Source organism: Heterodontus francisci, chromosome 6, assembly GCF_036365525.1.
Source record: "Heterodontus francisci isolate sHetFra1 chromosome 6, sHetFra1.hap1, whole genome shotgun sequence".
Lineage (NCBI taxonomy): Eukaryota > Metazoa > Chordata > Chondrichthyes > Heterodontiformes > Heterodontidae > Heterodontus > Heterodontus francisci.
In genome coordinates, this window is record NC_090376.1 from 20310942 (window position 1) to 20327702 (window position 16761).

A 16761-nucleotide genomic window follows, 5' to 3' on the forward strand; every position below is an offset into this window, starting at 1 on the left:
AGGTGACACAGAGCAATGCAAATTGCTGGAAGAGGGAGGAGGAAGAGAACTCTCAGCAGGAGGTAATATCAATCAGGCTGTTCAGGGAGCAATTCTCCTACCTAACCCTCAGCGCGGCTCAGTGTGCTTGACCTCTTGCAGGACGCTCTCGAGCACTTCTGCCTCTAGAAGGCCCGGCATTGGACTGCACCATCTTGGCATGGGTGGCAGTAGTCTAGGCAGGCTGGTTGGCTTACAGGCCACAGCAAGGGCACTGGCAGAGTGGCAGTGGTGGGAGAATTAATGTTGTCATTTTGAGAGAGGACAGTAAGTTCATGCTCTGCAGAGCTGCCACCACCCCACACTGCATCAGCAATCCAAGTAATCTGTTGTGACAACCTGCAAGCCCCTTTGAACACTGATATCCGTAGACATGATGGCAGTAGTCTGAGCTTTCATGTCAGCAAGCTGACCTGATATGACTTCAGTGTGAGCTTCCACTGCAACATCCAAACTTTGGGTGGCTTTCTGCTTGTGCTGCACTGGAAGTTGAGACATCGGCCATCACACATTGCATCATGATTGGATCCATAAGTCTGGTGTTGGCCACCACTTCCACACTAGAAAGGATGGACTTTAAGCTCTGCGTAAAATCCTGTGCCAAGTTGGTGTCAGACGCCTCCATGCTCCTTAACATTAACCACAGTCTTTCTGGCAGGCCTACCAATGCACTAAGCCTTTCATTCAACATACCCATTGGCCTTCTTCTCTAGGCCGCCCCATCAAAGTGCTCATCTGAATCCTCTGCAGCAGAACTTGTATGTGACATCACCTCTAGTAAACTGGCACCTGTGCTATCCTTGCTTCCCTGCTCTAGCTGCAGGCCACTTGTACCCAATGTCTCATCATGAGTAAATCTCACCTCTATGCTATCCTCTAAATGATGTGTAGTGTCAATATCTGAGCTGCAAGTGTGAGAGCAAGTGACAGTGTTTGTTGCTAATTACTGTCTTCCACTTGTTGCACTTCCACCACTGCCTGGCCAGGTTGCTGTTCTTGGGTATCTTAATGGAGACACAAGCGTAAGGTTGTGGTGTGGTGATGGGAGGTGCGGTGGAGCAGGAGATGCATGTTTACTCCATCTGCATAAATCAGAAGAGATTGTGGGATCAGGAGGAAGTGGGATGTGAGAGTGTGGATTAGGCATAAGAATACTATCATCTTGATGGTTTTAGCCTTGTCACTGGCTATGGCCTTAGCGATGGATGCTCCACTGATGGCAACCACTGTCTCCTCTATAAGGACATGCAGCCGTGCCTGACCCTGCCGCTTAGCTTCTGCTATATCTGGCTATGCGTGAGCTTGTCCTGCAAGAGAGAGGAAAGTGTGTCAGTTAGTGTGGTGCAATGTGTTTGGGTGCTATGCCTGTCATCGTTGAACAGCTGACAGCGTGTGCAAGCTGTGAGATGTGGGTGTGAGGCTTGCAGCTATGCTAAGTTTGTGAGGGTAAGGTATGAGGCATCATTGATAGATTGTTGGTAGATGGGTGATGGGGATAGAACAAAGAACAAAGAAAATTACAGCACAGGAACAGGCCCTTCGGCCCTCCAAGCCTGTGCCGATCCAGATCCTCTATCTAAACCTGTCGCCTATTTTCTAAGGGTCTGTATCTCTTTGCTTCCTGCCCATTCATGTATCTGTCGAGATACATCTTAAAAGACGCTATTGTGCCCGCGTCTACCACCTCCGCTGGCAGCGCGTTCCAGGCACCCACCACCCTCTGCGTAAAGAACTTTCCACGCATATCCCCCCTAAACCTTTCCCCTCTCACTTTGAACTCGTGACCCCTAGTAATTGAATCCCCCACTCTGGGAAAAAGCTTCTTGCTATCCACCCTGTCTATACCTCTCATGATTTTGTACACCTCAATCAGGTCCCCCCTCAACCTCCGTCTTTCTAATGAAAATAATCCTAATCTACTCAACCTCTCTTCATAGCTAGCGCCCTCCATACCAGGCAACATCCTGGTGAACCTCCTCTGCACCCTCTCCAAAGCATCTACATCCTTTTGGTAATGTGGCGACCAGAACGCAGTATTCCAAATGTGGCCGAACCAAAGTCTTATACAACTGTAACATGACCTGCCAACTCTTGTACTCAATACCCCGTCCGATGAAGGAAAGCATGCCGTATGCCTTCTTGACCACTCTATTGACCTGCGTTGCCACCTTCAGGGAACAATGGACCTGAACACCCAAATCTCTCTGTACATCAATTTTCCCCAGGACTTTTCCATTTATTGTATAGTTCACTCTTGAATTGGATCTTCCAAAATGCATCACCTCACATTTGCCCGGATTGAACTCCATCTGCCATTTCTCTGCTCAACTCTCCAATCTATCTATATTCTGCTGTATTCTCTGACAGTCCCCTTCACTATCTGCTACTCCACCAATCTTAGTGTCGTCTGCAAACTTGCTAATCAGACCACCTATACTTTCCTCCAAATCATTTATGTATATCACAAACAACAGTGGTCCCAGCACGGATCCCTGTGGAACACCACTGGTCACACGTCTCCATTTTGAGAAACTCCCTTCCACTGCTACTCTCTGTCTCCTGTTGCCCAGCCAGTTCTTTATCCATCTAGCTAGTACACCGTGGACCCCGTGCGACTTCACTTTCTCCATCAACCTACCATGGGGAACCTTATCAAACGCCTTACTGAAGTCCATGTATATGACATCTACAGCCCTTCCCTCATCAATCAACTTTGTCACTTCCTCAAAGAATTCTATTAAGTTGGTAAGACATGACCTTCCCTGCACCAAACCATGTTGCCTTTCACTGATAAGCCCATTTTCTTCCAAATGGGAATAGATCCTATCCCTCAGTATCTTCTCCAGCAGCTTCCCTACCACTGACGTCAGGCTCACCGGTCTATAATTACCTGGATTATCCCTGCTACCCTTCTTAAACAAGGGGACAACATTCGCAATTCTCCAGTCCTCCGGGACCTCACCCGTGTTTAAGGATGCTGCAAAGATATCTGTTAAGCCCCCAGCTATTTCCTCTCTCGCTTCCCACAGTAACCTGGGATAGATCCCATCCGGACCTGGGGACTTGTCCACCTTAATGCCTTTTAGAATACCCAACACTTCCTCCCTCCTTATGCCGACTTGACCTAGAGTAATCAAACATCTATCCCTAACCTCAACATCCGTCATGTCCCTCTCCTCGGTGAATACCGATGCAAAGTACTCGTTTAGAATCTCACCCATTTTCTCTGACTCCACGCATAATTTTCCTCCTTTGTCCTTGAGTGGGCCAATCCTTTCTCTAGTTACCCTCTTGCTCCTTATATATGAATAAAAGACTTTGGGATTTTCCTGAACCCTGTTTGCTAAAGATATTTCATGACCCCTTTTAGCCCTCTTAATTCCTCGTTTCAGATTGGTCCTACATTCCCGATATTCTTCCAAAGCTTCGTCTTTCTTCAGCCGCCTAGACCTTATGTATGCTTCCTTTTTCCTCTTAGCCAGTTTCACAATTTCACCTGTCATCCATGGTTCCCTAATCTTGCCATTTCTATCCCTCATTTTCACAGGAACATGTCTCTCCTGCACGCTAATCAACCTCTCTTTAAAAGCCTCCCACATATCAAATGTGGATTTATCTTCAAACAGCTGCTCCCAATCTACATTCCCCAGCTCCTGCCGAATTTTGGTATAGTTTGCCTTCCCCCAATTTAGCACTCTTCCTTTAGGACCACGCTTGTCTTTGTCCATGAGTATTCTAAAACTTACGGAATTATGATCACTATTCCCAAAGTAGTCCCCTACTGAAACTTCAACCACCTGGCCGGGCTCATTCCCCAACACCAGGTCCAGTATGGCCCCTTCCCGAGTTGGACTATTTACATACTGCTCTAGAAAACCCTCCTGGATGCTCCTTACAAATTCTGCTCCATCTAGACCTCTAACACTAAGTGAATCCCAGTCAATGTTAGGAAAATTAAAATCTCCCATCACCACCACCCTGTTGCTCCTACATCTTTCCATAATCTGTTTACATATTTGTACCTCTATCTCACGCTCGCTGTTGGGAGGCCTGTAGTACAGCCCCAACATTGTTACCGCACCCTTCCTATTTCTGAGTTCTGCCCATATTGCCTCACTGCTCGAGTCCTCCATAGTGCCCTCCTTCAGCACAGCTGTGATATCCTCTTTGACCAGTAATGCAACTCCTCCACCCCTTTTACCTCCCTCTCTATCCCGCCTGAAGCATCGATATCCTGGGATATTTAGTTGCAAATCGTGCCCTTCCCTCAACCAAGTCTCAGTAATAGCAATAACATCATACTCCCAGGTACTAATCCAAGCCCTAAGTTCATCTGCCTTGCCTACTACACTTCTTGCATTAAAACAAATGCACCTCAGACCACCAGTCCCTTTGCATTCATCATCTGCTCCCTGCCTACTCTTCCCCTTAGTCACGCTGACTTCATTATCTAGTTCCTTACAGGCTTTAGTTACTACCTCCTTACTGTCCACTGACCTCCTCATTTGGTTCCCATCCCCCTGCCACATTAGTTTAAACCCTCCCCAACAGCGTTAGCAAAAGCACCCCCAAGGACATTGGTTCCAGTCCGGATATGGTGCATTGAGCAGTATGTGTGGTGCAATTGGTGGAATACAGCATTTGAAGATGAATTCACTGACATTGACCATTCATGTGAGGTCACTGACCTTCTTGCGGCACTGCATCCAGGTCCTCAGGGCTGGACTGCTGGCAGAGGCTGCCACAGCTATCTGCTCGCACTGCATACAGTTGGTCTGGAGGGCTTTCTGCACCCCTTGGATACAGCACTGCTCTCCTCCTGACCACCTCCTCCAGCAAGACTTCCAATGCAGTGTCAGAGTATTTTGGAGAATACACTCTCCTCTGTCATGCATTATTCACTTTTCTTCCCACTCAGACTCTCTTCCACAAACAGTTCCAGCACCTGCTTCAGCAAAAATGCACCTCCCCTTTAATTCAGGCTAGCTTTCAGTGGCGCTAGCCTTGCACAAACTTAGGCCCCCTGCAGAGGCATGCAGCCACTCAACAGCACATTTAGTGCTGGCTGCATGTAGCAGTCATGCAAATTAGCAGGCAATACAAAATTGGGGAAAAGGAAAATTGGGTGGTTGCTATAATGGGCTACCGATCCACAATACCAGTTTTAGGCCCAGGCAGCAAGTTTAACATCGATCCCATATGATCTGAAATGCAGCTCTAGCCCAAATGGGATACCAAGCTTGAGAACAATCTAATATAAAAGCAAAATACTGCGAATGCTGGAAATCTGAAATAAAAAAAGTGCTGGAAATATTCAGCAGCTTTGGCAGCATCTGTGGAGAGAGAAACAAAGTTGACATTTTGAGATGGATATGACTCTTCAGAACTGGAAGAAGTGGCTCTGAAGAGTTATATCTGACTTGAAACATCAACTCTGTTGAAAACGATCTAGTTGTGCCTGAAAAAATGACTATGGATGGGATGGAATTGATGGCAACAGAGCAGCATTTGTGTCGGGACTAACAATAATGACTTTGGTCTTCCTGATGTTATGCTGAAGGTCACAGACGTTTGTTAGAAAGTTTCGACTTAAAATAAGTTTTGAAGAATTTTTGAAACAATTCTTCAAAAGGCAGAGAATATATGGTAAGTGTAGATGTTGAAAGATTAAGAAAAGGTAAATATCAAATTTAACTTGTAATGTGCTTCACAGCTGTTAGTTAATAACTTCAGTCTCTGAATCCAAAGTAAAATAAAAGCAATAGAATAGAAAGAGATGCAAATGCACAACTGAAGATAGAAGACAATGGGTATGGATGTGACTCATCATGGGTATCTCTGGAAGACCAAATGAACATCCCAGAAGGCAGAAATACCCAATACTACACCAGCCAACACGAAAGAAAAAAAATTGAGGTTGATTTTCATCCATCTAATGCATAATGTGTGCCTAGTTCTGCTACATTAGACACAGAGAAAATGTGAGTTCAGAGACATAAGGCTGGTCCCAGCTCCCTACATGCAATGTATTTTCTGGGACCTGGGCAGTATGACAGGATAGCTCCTGACTCAAACAAGTAGGATATTTATATTTAATATAGTGACTCCCATATCACCTTCTTGGAATTCTCCCAAACGATGCCTGAAAAAAGGATCACCTGGAAAAAGTGGTTTTCAGTAGTCCATTCAGATCAGAGGAAGTTCAACGGGGATTTGGTATGTTCACGTTGGATGGGCATCAAGGCACATTGGCTGATTATGCTGGGCGGGCAGAGGAAAATCGGCCATTATGTTTTATGCTTATATTACAGAGGGAGAGCCAAATGCTGCAAAGATTAGGAAAGATGGACATCAAGTACATGACCAAATGATTGAGAAGGTTTAGCAAGGATCGAGAGATCCAGACACTTGAACCAAGCTGGCTAAAAGCTTGCGACTTAATTGAAGTGTGAACAGCCCCAGGGAGCCGTAAAGCATGGGCTGGATTTGGGACATCATGGAGGAAGTTGCAGAGAAAAGAAGAAGCAAGGGCCACATGGAAGGGAAGTGTAAAGCAGGGCTGGGATTTGGAGTGGGGGGAGATATTGGCGAAGGACAGATTACTGCCGTTAAATTAGTCACTTTTAATTTTAAATACAGTGACAGCAGCTACAACATGGGGGGAGGGAGGGAACTGGCTATCCTCCGAAGAATCTCGGTGGTTAATAACATGAAAACACATTCAAATTCGAATTAAAACCGTCACTTTACCGAGTCCAGGCCGCTGCGTTTCCAATGGCAACGGCGCGACCCGGCAGTGGTTGGGAGGAAAGGGTTCTTCCGGTGGCGCTGGGGCTGAGCTGAAGGGGAGGTCCCGAGTAATGGTTTGCAAAGCTCGCGCTTCTATTTTATAAACATGGCGCATTGGAATAAGTTTGAGAAGGATTTGAAGAAGTTGATACAACACATTAGCGGGGTCCCGGAGGAGGATCATGATTTCCAGATGGCGCTGCAATTCGTCTGGTCTAATATCAGGTAACTGGTGACAGGTAGGCCTTCAGTCTGGTTGGAGAGTGGGAGGGCTGGTGATGGGTATTAATGTGTGGGTGGAGGCTGACACTGGGGTTATTTGCAGTGTTCTGGCCAATAGCTATCCCTCAGTCGGCATCACAAGTATAGATTATCTGATCATTATCACTTTGCTGTTTGTGGGAGCTTTCTGTGCACAAATTGGAACGTAGTTGAATACGGTGACATCAATTTAACGCAGAAACGGGACACTAATCTCATATTTTGCACACTTGCTGAATGGCATATACTGCCAATGTAGAACAATTGCTGTACACTACACATCTAAACTCAAAGCTCTGGTCCATTTTGTGTTGTATGGCTGCTGTACAACACCATTAACTATTTTTCTGTTTTGAGGAAACTCTTGTTTTAAAAAAATGCATTAAAGCAGCACAGAAGCAGTGTATTTCTGCTGCAGCCAAGTGGTTGATAGATGGTTTTCTCTTATACTGAAGCAGTGGATGGAAGGCTACAAGCATATTTGTGGTTGATGCACCTTTGTCTGCTTTTTGCGCAGCCTTTCTGTGTTAGAAAGAAGTTTAGCAGCAGCGCACCTCTTCATCAACTTGTCTGAAGAGTAGCAGTTATGGCTACGTAAATGGGATAAAAGTTTTCTTTATTTAAAAAATATTATGAGTTGTGCTAGTGGAAAAGAACACTAGCGACCGTTGAACCCACCTGTAAAATATTTCTAACTTTGTAAGAAGTAATTCCTAGTTTAAGCCTGCTGTTATTCCATTTCCTTTTCCTCAGAATCACAGAATTGTTATAGCACAGAAGGAGGCCATTCAGTCTGCTGTGTCTGCATCCGCTCTCTGAGTGAGCAATTCACTTAGTGCCATTCCCCCGCCTTCTCCCATAACCCCGCACATTCATTCTTTTCAGATAACTATCTGTTTTCCTTTGAATGCCTCGATTTGAACCTGCCTGCACCACACTCTTTGACAGTGCATTCCAGATCCTAACCACTCGCTGCTTGATAAAGCTTTTCCTCATGTTGCTATTGATTCCTTTGCCAGTCACCTAAATCTGTCCCCTCTTGTTCTTGATCCTTTCATGAGTGGGAACAGTTTCTCTATTTACTCTTTCCAGACCCTCATGATTTTGAATACCTTTATCAAATCTACTCTCGGCCTTCTCTTCTCCAAGGAAAACAGTCCCAACTTCTCTAATCTATCTTTGTAAATTAAGTTCATCATTCTTGTGACTCTTTTCTGCACTCTCTCTCCAGTGCCTTCACATCTTTCCTTAAATGCGGTGCCCAGAACTGGATGCAGTACTCCAGTTGAGGCCAAACCAGTGTTTTATACAAGTTTAACATATCCTCCTTGATTTTGTACTCTATGCCTCGATTAATAAAGCCTAGGATACTATATGCTTTATTAACTTCTCAAGGGCAATTAGGGATGGGCAATAAATGCTGGCCTGGCCAGCGACGCCCACATCCCATGAATGAATAAAAAAAACTGGGTTCTCAACCTGTCCTGCCACATTCAATGACTCATGCAAATATACACCCAGGTCCCTCTGCCCCTGCATTCCCTTTAGAGTTGTACCCTTTACTTTATATTGTATCTCCCTTGTTCTTCCTACCAAAACAAATCACTTCACACTTCACCACATTGAACTACATTTGCCACTTGTCCGCCCATTCCATCAACTTGTTTATGTCTTTTTGAAGTTACACACTATCTTCCTCACTGTTCACGATACTTCCAAGTTTCATTTCATCCACAGTTTTTGAAATTGTGCCCTGTACACCAAGGTCTAGGCCATTAATATATATCATGACGAGCCTCGACAAACCTTCTTCCAGTCCGAAAAACATCCCTTAACCACTACTCTCTGTTTCCTATCACTGTCAGTTTTGCATCCATGTTACTCCTGTCCCTTTTGTTCCATGAGCTATAACTTTGCTCACAAGTCTGTTGTGTGGTACTGGTATCAAATGCCTTTTGGAAGTCCATGTACACCACATCAACAGCATTACCCTCATCAAACCTCTGTTATCTCTTGAAAAACTGCAGCAAATTACTTAAGCACAATTTTCCCTTAAGTCCGTGCTGGCTTTCCTTAATTAACCCGCATTTATCCAAGTGACTATTAATTTTGACCCGAATTTGTGTTTCTAGTAGTTTCCCCTCCCCCACCACCAAAGTTGCATGATGTTTGATTTTGACTTTTTAATTATTCTTTTCAGATTCCATTACTTCTAGTTTGAGCCTGCTGTTATTCCATTTCCTTTTCCTGTTGCATGATGTTTGATTTTGACTTTTTAATTCTTTTCAGATTCCATCGGTTTCTTGATGTAGACAGCCACAAAATAACACGTGTGATTGATGGGTGAGGCCCTCCACTCTCTTTATGTATCGCCTTAATTTTATAGTAGTTGTGAAATGCTAGTGACTGACATGAACTCCTTTTGTTTCTCAGAATCCATGAAAAGCTGACTATTCATTCAGAGCTCCCTAAAGCTCTAAGCTGGCGGAGGCTAACAGATGAATTTCTGGAGTTGCAACTTGAGACTGTTGAAGGAACAAAGGTAGCTAATGTTTTGATCTGAAGTTTATGTTTAATTGAACTGGATTTCATTGTTTTGACAATTATTTCAGACTCTTAAATACTGAATAAGGAACCATTAAAAAAAAAAGTCTACTTGTACTTCCTCATTGTTTTCCCCTCATATTTCCCCGGAGGCATTTATGCTTTGCTCAAATAATATTTCCTGAGTGCCAAATGCCCTCTAGGATCTCACAGAACAGCTATTTATGTGTGAACCACTATATATCATGATGCTGCTGCGCCGTAGGGCATTATTACAAATGTTCTTCGTCCTATCCTACACTCAACATCCGTGCGTATGCATTTCCAGCAGGATCTGCTGGATAGCGGTCAGAAGTGTTGTTTTCTTCTTTCTTCCCTCACCTACATGCACTAAGGCCAATTGTAGTGTCCCTGGCAATCGTCTAAATCACAGTGCAGCCGTGAAACACTGCGTTCTTTGGCTGTGATGCTTATAACTCTGGATAAACTTGCTGAGCCAGTGGGAGGGCAGTTATCCCTGATTTTACAATGTGAGGAAGATTCAGCAAGAAGTGCTTTTAATTTTGTGTTGCAGTCAGTCAGCACACTGTATTGCAGCAAAGAGAAAATATTCTATTACCCAGAACTGACATCCATCGTCTTGAGGAGCTCCGAAAATGTAAATTATGTAGAAGGGCTTCTTACCTCTTCTGCTAATCCTTAGAAAGTTGCATTCAGAGAGGCATTTTATGTTTGAGATATGAGGTGTTTTTATAAGCTAACAAAATTGCAATCTAACCATAACTTGTTTAAATTCTTCACTAAGTTACTACATTTTGTAATTGAGCATTACTTAGGTCAATAACTGCAGACTTGGTTAAATCAAAGAAAAGATGGACAACTCACTCCAGCTTCTGGTCTGGTGTTTGCTGAAGTTGCACAGTTCCAGATATTTTTTATTGTTAAAAGCAGGTTAGAACTTTACCTTTGCTTGAGACTGTGAAGGAAACCAAGAGGTCACTTTCACATTGACTTTGCTTAATGAATTCCTAAACAAGACTTCAGATAATGGGTTTTTGGCAATAAATTATTTTATCCATTTGGACTCATCTAAGGAAGGGATTATAACATTGCTGATCTCAATACAAAGAAGGTTCCGGGTTGAATATCGTTTGTGCTGTGTTTGTTTGTCTCCGCTACGTTAGCAGTGGGACAGGGAAGGGATCATAGTGACTCTGGAATGGATAATGTGCCAGATTCTTATTTCTGATTGCTATAAAGTAGACCATAGAGGATGTGCGTGTATATGACGCTGGATGAACACATTCACTAGTTGTTGAGACTTTCACCTGATCAGCAATCACTGAGTTAATTATACCCAATGAAGGAGTCAGTGCCTTTTAGGAGAGGGGAGAAAATTGGAAAGTCAAGTGAATAGCAGAGTCTTACAGAACAAGAAAACCCTTGATTTGATGGTCAGCTGTTCTCCTTAGGAGTATCACTGTTGGCTTCAGCATTCCTTAAATTGCACATAGAATTGGGGGTGAAATTGTTTTTTTTCTACCTGCTCAAGTTGAATAATTTATACCTAGTGTCGACATTGTTTTTATCATCACTTAAAAGCATTTTATCGGTGCATATTTCAAGTCTTGATCTCAGTTTTATTTTCATATGTGAGGTCTTCCTGTAAAGCTAATATTGACTTGGCTTCCTTCCAAACTTTTGTTGCAGACCAAGGAACACTATGCAATACTCTCCCTCTTGCTGGCCCTTTCTGATTCACCTTCCAATTCTCAGTACACTGAGAAGCCAAGACAGAAGGAAGAGGGTGAGTCATTGTGTTAGTCCTTTGTTCATTTGTGCTTTGCTTTAACAGACAGCTACATTAGCAAATGTCAATCCCTTCAGTAATGTGGCAATTGTATATCTCGTTAAGAAGCTTGGGCTCAGGTTTTATTTAATGTGCACCTTTTCTGCAGGTTGAATGTTGTATTCTAGAACACAAAAATGTCAGTTCATTATATCATAGAATCATAGAAATTTACAGCACGGAAGGAGGCCATTCGGCCCATTATGTCCATGCCGGCTGATGAGCCATCCAGCCTAATCCCACTTTCCTGCTCTTGGTCTGTATTCTTGTAGATTACGACACTTCAAATGCATATCCAGGTACTTTTTAAATGTTATGAGGGTTTCTGCCTTTACCACCCCTTCAGGCAGTGAGTTCCAGATCCCCACCACCCTCTGGTTGAAAAATGTTCCCCTTGAATCCCCTTTGAACCTCCTACTTTTTACCCTATATATGTCACATGGTTATGGATCCCTCAACCAAGGGGAATAGGGCCTTCCTAGCCAGTCTATGTGACCTCTAATAATTTTATACACTCAATTATGTCTCCTGTCACTCTTCTGTTCCAAAGAAAATTGGCCTAGCCCATCCAATCTTTCTCCATAACTAAAATTCTCCAGTCCAATCAACATCATTGTAAATTTCCTCTGTAACTTCTCTAGTGCAATTGCATTTTTCGTATAGTGTGGTAACCAGAACTGCATGCAGTACTCTAGCTGTGACCTAACTAGTTCCGGCATAACATCCCAACTCTTATGTTCTATGCCTCGGCTAATAAAAGAAAGTATCCCATATGTCACCTTGACCAGCTTTTCTACCTTCAGGGATCTGTGGGCACGCACTCCAAGGTCCCTCTATTCCTATACTCATCTCAGTATCCTACCATTTATTGTGCATTACCTTGCCTTCGCCAAATGCATCACCTCACATCTCTCTGGATTGAACTCTATTTGCCACTGTTCCGCCCACCTGACTAGTCCATTGATATCTTCCACCAGCCTACAGCTTTCTTCTCATTATCAACCATACGACTAATTGTTGTATCGTCTGCAAACTTCATACTCCCTACATTCAAGTCCAAATTATTGATATATACCACAAAAAGCAAGGGAACTAGTACTGAGCCCTGTGGAACATCACTGGAAACAGACTTACGATCACAAAAACACTCATCTACTATTGCCTTTTTCTTCCTGCCTCTGAGTCAATTTTGGATCCAACTTGCCACTTTGCCTTGTATCACATGTGCTTTTACTAACATGACCAGTCTGCCATGTGGGATCTTATAAAAAGCCTTGCTAGAATCCATATAGACTATCCTCATCCACCCTCCCAATTACCCCCTCAAAAAATTCAATCATGTTAGTCAGATGCGACCTTCCCTTAACAAATCCGTGCTGTCTTTATTTAATCCGTGTCTTTCTAAATGAAGATTTAACCAATCCCTCTGAGTTTTTTTCAATAATTTTTCCACCATTGTGGTTAGGTGACTGTCCTGTAATTACTTGGTCTATCCCTTTCTCCCTTTTTAAACAATGGTACAATGTTAGCTGTCATTCAGTCCTCTGGCACTTCACTTCATGTTCAGTATATGCACCTCCCTCTGTAGCCAGAGAGGATTGGAAAACGATGATCAGAGCCTCCACTATTTCTTTTCATATATCCCCTTTGTTCTTTGCCTGAGCTGGATATGCACAATCTGAACTTTTGTTAATTTTTATTTCACTTTTTTTTTTAAATTGTGAAATTCGGAAGAAATTGGAAGAAGGAATAAAATTTGATGGTTAAAGTCTTCTAACCCTTCGTTAGTAGTAGGGTGTTTGTAAGATCTGAAAAGTTAACTTATGTTCCTCCATCTGCACATACTCCCTGACCTGCTAAGTGTTTCCAGTATTTTCTGCTTTTGCTTCAGATATCCGCACTTTGGAGTATTTTGCTTTCTGTTTTACCTGAAGGAAATACCACAGATAGAAATCGGTGCACTTGCCCTGAAAGTCAAGAGGAAAACTGAAAATTGCACAGTGTGCCCTGAACTATTTTGCCCTATGTTTCTGAACCCCCTCCAATTCATTTAAGTGTCCAGATTACACCTGCCATGCTCTGATAGAAATAAAAGCTCTTCTCCTTCAATCAGCTGCTACTGAGTTAAGGATGATTTGCTTGACGCCTAAATGTGCCTGTTATATAACATTGCAGTGATGATGTAAGCCTGAAGAAGTTCAGCTTCAGCTCTCTTTGTTTCTCTGCTATTACAAAGCAGCCTTATTTCTATTATATAAACCCTGTTGAATGCCAGTGACATTGGTAGGTCATTGGGGTGGAGCAATGTTGATTGTAAAAATATAATAAAGACTTCATTTACAACAAAAACATTAAAAAGTGCAGCAGAAATATTCTACCTTCATCACTTTTAAATTGTATTTTGAAGGTGAATTCTAAAGTTGATTTATTATACCTGAAAGTACTGAAAAACATGCATTGTACCTTTGTGACCTAAATAACTTTCTTTCCTGTGTACAATATTTTTTATCTTGCATTCCTGTTTTGGGCAAAGGATGCAGGTATCCATTAGTCCCAGTTTCAAGAACTACAATTTTTTTTGTCTGGGTCTTTGATTGTTGATTATTGAGGGAGAGTTTGCTTCCCTGCTGGTTGTCCTTAATCTTTCTTTCTTTCTTTCTTTCTTGTCTTCATTTCATGGCTTATTTCTTCAAATGTTTCCTTCTTAATTATTTTCTTAATTTCCTTTGAGCTTCCATTCCTTTATAGATGGGTTTCTGCAGCCTTGCCAGTAGAAAAATGTATACTGCAATAATGTAGTGTAATTCACATTAAATTTGCCATTATAAACACTGATAGCAATTATATAATGTGAAATAATATTAAAGCAGAACTGCATAATTAGGTTTTGATAGGATCCATTATGGAGAGAGGTAATTAGTTTGCTTAATGGTCACAATTTTTCTTCGTTATTATATTGCAGCAGTAGAAACTTGCAATTCTCTATCTTTCATCAGAATACATTTCAAGAGGGAGGTGCATATACTGAACATGAAGTGAAGTAATTTAGGGAGAGAAAAAGAGACTAAAAGCATGGCCAAAGAGATGGCTTTTTAGAAATATTTTGGAGGCAGACAAGGGTAGCGAAGCAAAATAGTTTTGGAAGGAAATTACCGAGGGCAGACTGGAAGAGCAGTGGTCGTTGGTGGACTGGAGGTTGTAGAGGGGCAGTCAATCCTTCAGAGTTAGAGAATGCTTGACCAAAGGGATGGTTTTTAAGGAATGTCTTAATGGACGCAAAGAGGGAGGGAATAATGGAGAGTAGGATCTAAGTGTTTTAAGGCATGGCTGACAGAGGAGGAGGTTGCACAAGAGGTGCAGTCAGAGATGATGAGTAAGAGTGGGGCGCTGTAACATTACAGAGATAATGGAGAGGTAAGGCTATTAAGTAATTTAACCAAGAATAAGAATTTTAATTCAGATGAATGGTGACCCTCTGTTAACTTTGAAGCGATTTTAGTGTTACAACTGCACTGACTGAAGTATATTGTTTTTCTGCAGTGCAACATGATGATTTTGACTGGGGGAAATACCTGATGGAAGGTGAAGAGATTGATATTGGCCCATATCCAGATACTCCAGTGAGTAACCTGCATGGAATTATTTTCTCTACTTGCCCTTTATTTTGGATTTTCCTGTGCCATGCCAGTTGGGAGACAACTTCTGTTCCCATGGTCTTTTAAGAGGTACGTGTGAGCAACCTGGCAGGATTCTTACTTACTCTGAGGAGGGACGTGTTCTTGGCTGTTTCCCTATCCAGTGGGTCTGAGATACACAATTCTGTCTAGAATTAATGACTGGAACTTGCATCCTACTCAATGTTGTTTTGATGTCTAACAAATTACCCTGAAACATGGATATTTTTAACCAGTCTTGCAGTCTAGTGCTTCAGAGTAGATTTTCCCCTCCTCATCTCTTTAAGCATATCTTCTTCTTTGGCCTCCTTATCCCGGGAGACAATGGGTAAGCACCTGGAGTTGGTCAGTGGTTTGTGGAGCAGCGCCTGGAGTGGCGATGAAGGCCAATACTAGAGTGACAGACTCTTCCACAGGTGCTGCAGAAAAAATTGATTGTCGGGGCTGTTACACAGTTGGCTCTCCCCTTGCGCTTCTGTCTTTTTTCCTGCCAACTGCTAAGTTTCTTCGACTCGCCACACTTTAGCCCCACCTTTATGTCTAACAAATTACCCTGAAACATGGATATTTTTAACCAGTCTTGCAGTCTAGTGCTTCAGAGTAGATTTTCCCCTCCTCATCTCTTTAAGCATATAAGCTCGTGTTAAATCACCAAGGTACAATTTGAGGAATTTAACCAGTCCATATACTGTACACTGCTGGCTGTCCCTGTCCACTGAATTTTTAAATGTTTGTTGTATCTTAAATTTGGGTTATTTTTCTGCTACTTTTTGAATTGTATATATGGTCCATACTTATAATGAACTGGTGAGAAAGGTACTGATACACTCTGGTGAAATACTTGGTCTTCTCAAATTCTATATTAAACTATGTTACGAAAGTGCTTCAATTTTTTTGTTGAATTTTGAGGATTGTGTTTTTAAAACTGAAAAGGATTCCATAGATGCTGGACTTTTTTTTAAAAAAGAGGTAATAGGAAGGTCTTTTGGACTTGGTTTGTAAACAACCCTTACTGGAAGTCTCCTGTCTTCAGATAAGTACCCAGCGGGGACCTTTTGACTTGGGAACAATGTTTAGAGGGAAGTGACAGGTCAAGATTTATAGGGGTCAGGAGGCTTGACTCTTGAGATATTGTTTTTGGTTTCACTTTGGACAGAGTGTTGGGGTATGGACAGTGTTTTGAAAAGAGTTTAAAGGACAAAAGCCCAGCTCAATCTTTTCCATCTCTGAGAAGCTCTTAAAAGCAAGTGTAAGCAATAGGGAAATTGGTGCTGCATTCCTCCTGAAAGGCCTGTCAAACTGATCTTCAACATTGCCTGAAAAGAACTGTTATAGGAAGATCCCAGGGACAGCCATCTATGTGTACTTGGGATGCCAAAATAAAGGGGCAACTCACATCTTTCCATCTCTTTTTTTTCTTCTTCAAGAATTAGCAAGTATTTGGTCAAAGTATTCTTCTGGTTTTTTTTGTAACAGAGCTCTAAAGAAAAAATCTCTATTTTTCGGGTGTGCGTGTGCGTATATATATATATATATAACAGGGAACTTTCATATTTCAACGCGTGTGTCAATGCTATACTTCATTACTGGTTACGTCTTGTTTTA

The 16761-nt window shown here is 42.3% G+C and overlaps 1 protein-coding gene across 3 annotated transcripts in view; it reads left to right on the forward strand.

The window, feature by feature from the left end:
- The window catches only part of tubgcp5 (tubulin gamma complex component 5), a 66600-nt gene continuing 49839 nt past the window's right edge, over positions 1-16761 (forward strand). For 2 of the 3 annotated variants that reach the window (XM_068033248.1, XM_068033250.1), the window contains exons 1-5: positions 6857-7053; positions 9379-9432; positions 9523-9631; positions 11344-11440; positions 15023-15102. In XM_068033248.1, coding sequence (XP_067889349.1) covers positions 6935-7053; positions 9379-9432; positions 9523-9631; positions 11344-11440; positions 15023-15102 — 459 coding nt within the window. In that variant the 5' untranslated portion in view covers positions 6857-6934. Of the gene's footprint in view, positions 63-6856; positions 7054-9378; positions 9433-9522; positions 9632-11343; positions 11441-15022; positions 15103-16761 lie in introns of those variants that run through there. The other variant, XM_068033249.1, reaches the window with a different exon arrangement.